The sequence below is a fragment of the Urocitellus parryii genome, chromosome 8, assembly GCF_045843805.1.
Source record: "Urocitellus parryii isolate mUroPar1 chromosome 8, mUroPar1.hap1, whole genome shotgun sequence".
NCBI lineage: Eukaryota > Metazoa > Chordata > Mammalia > Rodentia > Sciuridae > Urocitellus > Urocitellus parryii.
In genome coordinates this window covers 84392403-84402836 of record NC_135538.1, presented here as the reverse complement: position 1 = coordinate 84402836, position 10434 = coordinate 84392403, and the positions used below count along the sequence as shown (strand labels likewise).

Here is a 10434-nt window from a genome sequence, read left to right as displayed (position 1 = left end):
GTCGGGTGCTAGGATGGAAAGTCACAGCCTGCAGGCTGGAGTGAGCCGAGGGAAGTCGGGTCCCCGACTGGCGGACTAGGCAACAGCTTCTTTCGGTTGTGCCCACTGAAATACCGAAGACTTGCTCCCTGCGCGGGAACCCAGGCGCCACTGCCCGGAGCGCTGCCCCACTCTCCTCCAACGGGCTAGCTAGTACCTGGAGGGCAGGACAGGGCTGTTCCTGTTCACACCCCCTGAAGAAGGATGTCAGGACTTGGCACGGCGGCGGCTTAGCGGCGGGTGAGCGCAGCGACCTGCGTCTCCAGTTTCTCCACGGGGCACACGGCAGACTTAACCTTCCGGACAGCTCCAGATCCCTGGGGAAAACCAAATCAAACTCCTGCCCTGGAGATTGGCTCTGGAGGCCCGTTCTCCGTGGGGGGAGGGGGAAGACAGTCTGGGCGTGGGGAGTGGAAGGAGAGAAGAAAGGGGGAGCCTGCGGCCGGGTGTGCGCGCGTGGGAGCGCGCCTAGGAGCGCCCCTCACACCCCCGCTCCAGGCCTGGGGCCGCTTCGGGAAGGAGATAGTGGTAGCCGCGGGAATGAGAGGGAGCAAGATAAACCCTCTCAAAGTGACGCCCCAAACACTTCGGATTTCGAATTCGAAGCTAAAGGCTGCTAGAAATTGAGACTCTTCGGCCTCCTCCGCACACCCCCCTCGGCCCCCGCCCCAAAGACCCGGTGGTTTGCTGGCTGCCTGCTTCCCGCCCCCGGCTCGGAGGTCTCTGGCACGCGGGCGCCCCGTCGGCCGCCGGCTTCCTCCTTCAAACCCGCCGGCGCACATGAGGCCACTGCCCCCGCCGCAGGCGCTGGCACCCCCCTCCCGGTGCCCGTGGTGATGCCATGCCCCGCCACCACGCGGGAGGAGAGGAGGGCGGCGCCGCCGGGCTCTGGGTGAAGAGCAGCGCGGCGGCGGCGGCGGGCGGGGGGCGCCTGGGCAGCGGCATGAAGGATGTGGAGTCCGGCCGGGGCAGAGTGCTGCTGAACTCCGCGGCCGCCAGGGGCGACGGCCTGCTGCTGCTGGGCACCCGCGCGGCCGCGCTCGGCGGCGGCGGCCTGAGGGAGAGCCGCCGGGGCAAGCAGGGGGCCCGGATGAGCCTGCTGGGGAAGCCGCTGTCCTACACTAGTAGCCAGAGCTGCCGGCGAAACGTCAAGTACCGGCGAGTGCAGAACTATCTCTACAACGTGCTGGAAAGACCCCGCGGCTGGGCGTTCATCTACCACGCATTCGTGTAAGTACCCGCGCCCCCCGCGCGCTCCCGCCACGCCTGCTCCGAGAAGCCCCTGCGCCTGGCCCCCTGCGGCGGGTTTGGCGCCCGCGCCCTGACCTGACGCGCGCGCACGCGTGCACACACACACACACACACACACACACACACACTCGCGCGCGCGCACACGTGGTGGTTTTTATTTCTTTGCACGTGTTTGTGGTCTTCCTCCAGGAGCCTTCCACCTCCCGCAGCTCCACCTCTCCCACCTCCCAGTTAGAACCTTCTCCCCGAGGGCACCCAATGAAGTGCCCTGCAGCTTCAGGCAGGCATGGGGCGGGATCCTGGCTGACGCGTGACTTCAGCTTAAGCAGTAATTGGGAGTAATTAGGTCCTGAGATACATAAACTTCAACTGAGCCAGGAGCCCAGGAGTTGGGATATGCACCGGGGGAACACGAGTCCGTGTGAGGCTTGAGTCTAGGGGAGAGGTTAGGAGGTGATGGCAGGGTTGGACCGGGTTGAGAGAGGAGGCAGCGAGGGCTGGGTCCTAAGTCCTAGGGGCGGAGCAGGGGAAGCTGCTACTTGGAGAAAGCTGCTAGGTTTTAAGTGCGCCCGGAAACACGCCTTACCACCACCACAGCTACCACCAACGGAAAATCTGTCAGTGTGTGTAGCCCTTCTTGCCTCAGAGAAGGTGGTCAGGGCCTAGAAGAGGCTAGCGGCTAGCGGGCCAGGCGAAGCGACGCTCCCGCGCTGTGGCCAGGGCTGGTGGCGCGGGCGATGGGAGACCAGCGGCGAGGTAGTGGGGCCAAGGTGCTATTAGCTGAAGCGCAAATGAGCTGTCTTTGACCGGGATCAGGCTGTGGGTTAGGTCGGCGTGTAAGGCGCCAAGTCAAAGCCTGGGTTTTAAGTTAGCGTTTGCCATCTAACAGAGAATGCTTAATGAGAAAATGATTGGAAGCAAATGTTTATTTTTCCCTTAGGCATTTAAAACCTTTCAGTGGCTTTAAAGTTTACTACTGTTTTTCCCACAACGTCCATTCATTCAATCTCCTATTAAGAGTTAGATTTATCTGGACATTTTATGGTTGTTTTAATGCTTTCACACTCTAATACATTCCTTTTTTTCCTTCTTTTCTTGTTTTTTAGTGTCCCGCCCGATCCTTTATGTTAAAATGATATATAAACATGTCAGCCTTAGGAGACCCCTAGGGAAAGTCGCAGGCACTCACTGATTTGTTCATTGTTTCCTAATAAAATATGTTTGGAATACACGAACTATGTTTCTTTTAGAATGAGGTGTGTTATCCATATATATATCCCTCATCTGGGATGAAGCATTGGCACCAATATTGGAATTTTTTTTTAATAACGTGGAAGAAGGGAATGGTTTTGTAAATAGGTGAACCTGAAATTTAACCACATAGAAATCAGGAAATTGGTTGAGTCTACAATCTGTGGGGCCCTGGTGTCTGGAAAATTTTACAGTCCCAGACTGATATGAATGTGTAGGATTAGGTAGAATATTCCAGCCAACTTTCCATTTTACAAAATACACAAGGAGAATGTTGTGTTGCATCATTATTACATTAAAAGGTATAACATATTATTCACTAATTCACATTGATTCAGATGTGGATCCTGTAATTAATGATAGACGTAAAGAAACACTCCTGACACTTTACATGTTCATCACCTCTGGTTTGATATATAATTAATCCTATTATTTAATCAGCCTAGTAAATTATTTTGTTGTGTCAAGATACACTAAAAATTTTTAGCAGTGAGGATGCTCGATTTGGCAGCAAATATACACTGTATGGAAATGATTTTTTTAACAATAGGCTCAAAATATTCATTGCTTTGAATTCTCAATATGATACATAGCATGTATAGCCTTTCAGTTTTGGTAAATTATACACTATATAATTCAGAGAGGGTTAGAGACAACTTTGATTGGACTACTACTTTGTATCTCCTAAGCATTGTTCTTCAACATGTATGAGAATTTCTCACAGTGCAACATTTTCTGTTTAATATCCTGGTGCTTAACAAGTTTTTGTGGGCTTACAGAAATTTTACACATTTTGATGAATGATTTTTTTAAAGATTAAAATTGGACACTACTCATCAGGCTTTATCAGTCTAGCTGTGTCTTTAGTGGTAGGTAGGGAATAAATTGTTAATATGGTGTTGCTGATGTAAACTTTAGTGTTATACACCTCTAGAGACTGAAGCTGTAATTTCTTAGCAGTTAGATAGGGGTGCTAGATACACATCAACATACAAATAGAATGGATAGTGTCATATTCTGGGAGATTGTATGCAACTACAGCAGACCCTGAGGAAAAGAGGCCATCATTGGCAATTGCTGCTTGTGAGTTTGAATGAGTTTTGAATAACTGGACTTTATACATATTAAATTAATAAAGCAAAGTTGCTTTGATCTGTAAGCCTAATAAGATCATTAATTATATAGGAAATTATAAGAAAATACTTTCTAGAGAGGTGTAACTAACTAATTCTTGCCAGCCTGGGAATCCCCAAATCTTACTTTAATAACAGTGTTTGTAACATATTAAGGTTCCTGCCAAGAACAAGTGCATTGTGATTAATGAGGTACTTCAGGGATGAATTTACTTGGTAGATCAGTGTTTTCATTGCCAAGAAACAAGGGTATGTTTAAAGTTATGCTTCAGGTAAAGACAATTTCTGTTAAATATACAAAAATCATCATTATTACTATATTTTAATAATACAGAGTATGGTTTCAGGAGTACATTCCTAGCCTACTGACGGCATGACCATAAAAGATTATTTAATTTAAATATTTTTTTTTCAATCTATAAAGTAGTGGAGTGTAGGAGATCTGTACCCTTACTGCTGTTTAGTGGTCAGCCATGTTTTCTATCTGTTCCCCATAGTTGAGCTATTGAACTATGAGGTTCTTTCTTTGAATGTTGTTTGTCCCTTTTTAATTTCCCCCTTTAAAGGAAAGTTTTAGAATTAAAACTGTGGAGGCAGAGAAATACATTGTGGGGTTCCATATATAAATTTACATTGATACAGCAAAGGTGGTTCTGAGAAATTACACAGCAAACAATGTTGTACAGATATATAACTCATAACTTTGTCAAATATATCTTTGGCTGGTTTTATAACATGATAGTAATTGTGAGTAAACTAGAAGAAATAGTTTAGCTACTCAAGCTAGGCACCTGAAGTCATCATTTTTTCTCATATTTCTCATATCATTTTTCTCATATTTGCTCTTGCTAGCCATCCAAACAGACATTAAATTCTGTTTCTTCACTAATATTTTTGAACATATTTGCCTCCTTCTCTTGCTATTTCTACTATTTCTTCCTGTTTCTCTAAACCTTTTTGTAATATTAATAATTTATAATATTCTCCTAATCATTTGGCATCTGTTCATAGCTTGCTTTCCCTCTTATACCACAGTCTTAATTTTAAAATGCAAATCATATCATATCATTGCCATTCCTAAAATATTTCTGTGACCCATGTTATTTACTTATTCACTAATCTATTTATCCATCTATAAATTTTTGAATGTCTAGTGGTGCTAATTCACAAATTAATGAGACAGAGGCTTCCACTCTCAAGGGAAAAATTTCACCATGGGGCGATTACAAACATGAGAACAAGTTTGAAACAGTATTACTGGTGCTGTTACAGAGGAGACAGGTTAGAAAGATTTGTGGGTAAAATAGAAGTGTAGGAGAGAAAGAAGAAAGCTCAGGGTAGTCATTGAAGGGGAAATGAGGCATGAGCCAAGTTTGTCCAAATGAGTTGTTAATTTTCAAGTGGATAAAACAAGGGGGAAATGAGCAATCTTGGTGGAGAAGAGATATGGAATTGTGAACCAGCATATTTACTGTTTTAAGTATGTGCAAGCTGAGGACAGCAGCAAGAAAAGAGGGTTTAGGGAAAGGCATGCATGTGATTTTTGATAGTCTCAGATGCTGTCCATAGAGTCTGGTTTTTATCCTACAGTCAGTACTGGTCAATGAATGGTCAAGAAAAGTTTACCATGGGAACAATCTAATTGAATATGAATTTTGGAAATACCTCCATTTTACCAGTTTGGAAACTGAACTGGAGGATTCAAAATGGAGTTGGTATGGACTATAATTAGGTGGTAGCAGTTCTGAAATTTCCATTCATTCTTGCATTGTTTTATTCATAAATTTGTTCTTCAAATGTGTCTTGGCTCTCTAGTATGTGCAATGGACTGTTCTAGAAAAATGAGAGATGATTGCCTAAGAACTAAGGCAGTTAACTGTGAAAAAAAAAGGGTTTAATAAGAAAAATGTTAAAGATACAGAATTGGCAGATTGTTTTCAGCAGTTTGATATGTGGTATGAGCAGGATGACTCTGACCTGGATTATTTAGGGAATGGAAGTGTACCCTTCACTAACATGAAAGGCACATATTCATGAAAATAAGAGTTCACATTTGGGCATGACTTGAAGATATTTTTGTGTTATTCAGGTGGAGAGTATTAGTTGCAGGAACATAGCAATGAACTAATCTCTTTCCAATGGGTCTTGGATCAGCAACCAAAACTATTCCTGCATGAAGGGTATGCAATAAAGATAATTTTGAATGAATGAATGCATTTAAAATTGGAGGTTAATCTAAATTCCTAATCACACATTTAGATTTAAAAGCCTGTAGCAGTTTCATGGTAATTAAAGCAAGGAGCAGAAAATATGAAATAGTCCAGGAAATGCACCGGTGGAGGACAGTCTTCGGAACATTAACATCAAATAGTGAATGGAACAGTAAGACTCCAAAGAAAAACCTGGAAAACCCATGATAAAGCAACCCAAAGGCCAAGGAAAAAGCCAGGAGATCTTATCTTTCTAAAAATAATGGAAATTTTGGTTAACTTTTCATTGTAGTGGCCAAAATACCTTTCATAAACAACTTAAAGGAGAAAGACTTAATTGGCTCATGGTTTCAGAGATTTCAGTCCATGGTTGGCTGGCTCCATTGCTTTGGGCTTAAAGTGAGACAGAACATCATGGCAGAAGGGCATGGCAGAAGGGAGTGGCAAAGGAAAGCTTCTTGCCTCATGGCAGCCGGAAAGCAGAGAAAGAAGAAGGGACCAAGGACAGTATATTCCTTCCATGGGTATGTCCCCAAGGACCCACTCCCTCCAACCAGGTCCCAACTACTACATTTTCTACCATGTTCCAATAATACCATCAATGATGACGTCCTCAGTGGATTAATAATAAGAAAAATGTTAAAGATAGAGAATTGGCAGATTGTTTTCACCAGTTTGATATGTCCTCAGTGGATTAATTCATTGATGAGGTCAGAGCACAGCTGATATTATAATCCCTCCCCAAAATACCACCTCTAAAAGTTACTGCATTGGGGACCAATCCTTGAACACGCGAGTCTTTAGGTGGCACTCATATCCAAACTATAACAGAAGATCATACAAAAAGGAAGTTATAGTTAGTAGTTTCTGCTGCTGAAGAAAGGACTAAAAATTTGGGTAAGACTTCACTGGACTGTTGACAAAGAAGGCCACCAATGGCCTTTGAGACAGCAGCTTCAGTGGAGTGGTGGGGTAAAAAATATAATTTCAGTGGGCTGAGGGGTGCTTAGAGGTGGAAAAATGGACACAGTAGTGTCAGTTGAGCTCCAGATTTCTTGGAACAGCTCAGGAGAACCTCTGTCCTTCTCTTTGGCCTCATTCCAGCCACTCTTCTCTAATATGCACCCTGGTCCCAAGACTTACTAAACTTCTTCCTCTTGTGTCTCACTACTATTCCTTTATTCATCTGTGTTCTTGGACCTTTCTCACTTCTTGCACTCTGGCTTTCCATCTCCTACTGGTTTTCGTTTGTTTGCTTGCTGCCACATAGAATATACTTCATGCATGCCTGCTGATTTACTGAGGGGCACTCCAGATCTCCAAAATACACTAAAACAAAATGCAGGAATGGCTTCCTTTGGGGTACACTTCTAGACGACCTTCCAGGATGGGTTAGGTGCCTCTTGACTCAGATTCCATGGCACTCTAGAAGTGTCATCCTAATGATGTTTCCTACCTACTGTGTTATTATCATGGGATACGTTCTCTGTCCAGCAGGAGGGTGAACTAAAATTTCCTACTTATCTCTGAATCTCAAGTACCTAGTAAGTTCTGTAGTATCTAGTAGATCCTCAATAAATGCTTGTTTAATGAGTAAGTAAATACTTTTCCTTGGAAGCCTTACACAAAAGAGATTTGGGTGAAGGATAAGATGAAGGAACTATCAAGTGTTTTCAGTTTAGTTAGAGGTAAGCTACTGATGATTCATTTAAAGGGAAAAGATATAGGGTTAGAAATAGGACACTAATGCTCTGCTCCCATCTTTTCAACTAAGTAGCTTTGTGACTTGAAATAAGACACGTTAGACTTTTGGTCCTCCTTATCTTCACCTGAGCATGGGCACAACAATGTGTGGGATCCAACCCAGATGGTGGAAGATATTGTTGAGTCTAATATGCTATCATAAATGAAATGAGTATTTGAAATAATAAGTTTCCTAGTACAGTTTGTGTTTCCCCTCCTCATCTCTGAGCTGGAGGGTTGCTTTCTAACCAGTTGCTCTAACTTCACTCCGAACTCCCCAAGATCTAAGCTGCATAGTAGCCAAGGTGATTTTTCCCAAGCCTTCCTTAAGAACACGTTCCTCCTCTTCTTGGGGGAGAAAGCTGTTTATTGATTCTCCTCTCCAACACACACAATCATTAAAAGCAGGGTTTTTCTGTTCATTGCCATATTACTGTCACCCAGAGCAGTGCCTACCACATAGAAAATACTTCATGTGTGCCTGCTGATTTACTGAGGGACACCCCAGATCTCCAAAATACACCTTTGGTTCCCTCGTGGAAGATGGAATTTCACCCTATTGGCCACTCTACAGAATGTATTAGACCCAATGAATTGCTTTATTATTTAGATATATATTCTGTCCTGAATTATGTGTGTATCTATAGAAATTGATATTTGCATTTTATTTTTGCCCCTGCATTCCTTAAAAAAACACTGATTTTCCTTAAGTGCAGAGAAATCTTATATAATTTATACAGCTTTCTATTAAGCTCATAATAGGAACATAAGATATTCCACATCCTTCAAACCAATCAGTTTTTAGAAATGCCATACTATTTGGGGACTACATTGAAATTATTAAAGTTGAAAGTGTTAAGATATTAGTATTGGGACTATTATGGCCTAAAAGAAAAAAAATGTGAAGAAAATTTCAAACTGGAATAAAGTCCTGATACAAGAAACAGTATAAACAAAGAAGACAGCCAGTAGCTTTTGATAATTACTTGCAAAGAAGTAATGCCAGTTTTAATTTTTAATTGCAAATGGCTATTTTGGCAGATGAAAAATGCCAGCAGAGCATGTTTTATCCTAGCCCAGTGGTGTGAAACTACTAGAAGCCCAATTGTTGAATAACCATAGCTCATCATTGTATTTAATGATTTGTCAATGTTTCCATTTTAATTACTTTTTTCTTTAACCATTTATGAGTATGTTATTTGAAGTTTTATTTGGTTGCAACCTGGGATACAGATTGGCTGTACAACTGTATTTTTTCATAATTATTGAAATTATTTGATGGGTCTCAGAGGTTCCAGGTGATCTTTTAAATGCTTTGCAATGATTCTGTCTGATGAATGAGTTTCCTAAATATTATTGAAGTCATCAATTTCTAAATTTAAAAATAGTTTGAGCATTTCCATTGCATATATATATATATGATATTAGTGCATATATCTTTCATAATCACACACAAATACACAATATAAACACACACTATATACTTAAATGAGAAATTATGTCAATGTAAATACTTATATTTCCCTTTGTTTTGCTCCTCTTAAAGTAAATAAAACACTTGAATAAGGTATTCAAATAAGAATTAAAAATAAAAGGAGTCTTAAATATACTTCTGATAATATGAAAATTATATCATTTGATTATATAATATATTTAAATATAAATGGATAAAAAGAGACACATTATTTTTCAAATTCAGCCACAGGGGCCATTATTTCTATTTATAGTACCTATGAGGTAATTCTGCAATCTCTATTTCTTCTTCAGTCAGCGGCAGGATGATTCTTTTTATAATTATAATGTTGTAATCCATCTTTTCTCCTGTTTTTCAACAGTCAATTCAGTTTAACATTTAATTAACTGCTATTATATGTACCAGGTAATGTGTTAAATGCTGGTGGTTCTAAATAGGGAATGAGATGGACTGAAGGAAATTCATTGAGAAATATAATTAGGTTCAGATTCAATTATCAACTTCATTTCTATTGATTTGATTTCTATAAGCAAGTTGATTCCAACACCAGTTTCTTAATTTTCAAAGTATGAATAAAATATTACATCAATATATTACAGTATTATATATGAGATCTATGCAAATATCTTTTATATATACATATTCCATAATTACCATAGTGGCTGTTGATTGAAAATGGAGAGAAAAATATAGAGATAATGTGGTAAAGGGATAAATTTCCAAGTTAAAGGATTAGAATTTTATTCTTTAGGTGATGGACAATCTTGGAGAAAGATAGGACTTAGGTTATAATGTCATTTATGGTCAGCTCTGTGAATGATGGCATAGAGGGACCAAACTGGAGGGTGAGGATCAGTTTTGAAATTGTTGTTCCAGCTTAAGCAAGAGATGATTAGAACATAGACTAGGGTGATGGTAGTAAAGAAGGAGAATAAACACAACAGTAGAGTTGAAATGTACTAATGAATGATTGAATGTAGAAGAGGAAGAAGAAAGACAGATTGTTATTTCCAGTTTTTTGACTTGAGTGACTATATGTAGAGTAGAGCCATAACTTACATCATACCGGTAAAATTGAGGGGAGCAGTAGCTTGAGTTTAGCTTTGGAGATACTGAACTACTGAACTGAACTAAGTGCTTGTGGAACTTTCAATTGTACGTGTTCAGCAGCTTGTGGATGATGATTTGAAATATAAGAGTTAAACCACAAGGAAAATATAAAAGAGAAAGGGCCTTGGGTCAACAATGGATACCTGAAGAATACCAGAATTTAAGGGGTGAACACAGGAAATGGGGAATGGAATGATGTAGGCAGCAATACATAAAGAAACAC

General features: G+C 41.2%; 1 protein-coding gene across 5 annotated transcripts in view; it reads left to right on the top strand.

Annotated features, from left to right (window-relative positions):
* The first annotated feature begins 508 nt into the window (after positions 1 to 508).
* The window catches only part of Kcnq5 (potassium voltage-gated channel subfamily Q member 5), a 535459-nt gene continuing 525533 nt past the window's right edge, over positions 509 to 10434 (top strand). For 3 of the 5 annotated variants that reach the window (XM_026391338.2, XM_026391337.2, XM_026391336.2), the window contains exon 1: positions 509 to 1269. In XM_026391338.2, the coding sequence (XP_026247123.1) occupies positions 881 to 1269 (389 nt within the window). In that variant the 5' untranslated portion in view covers positions 509 to 880. The remainder of the gene's footprint in view (positions 1270 to 10434) is intronic. The other 2 variants (XM_026391339.2, XM_026391340.2) reach the window with 2 other exon arrangements.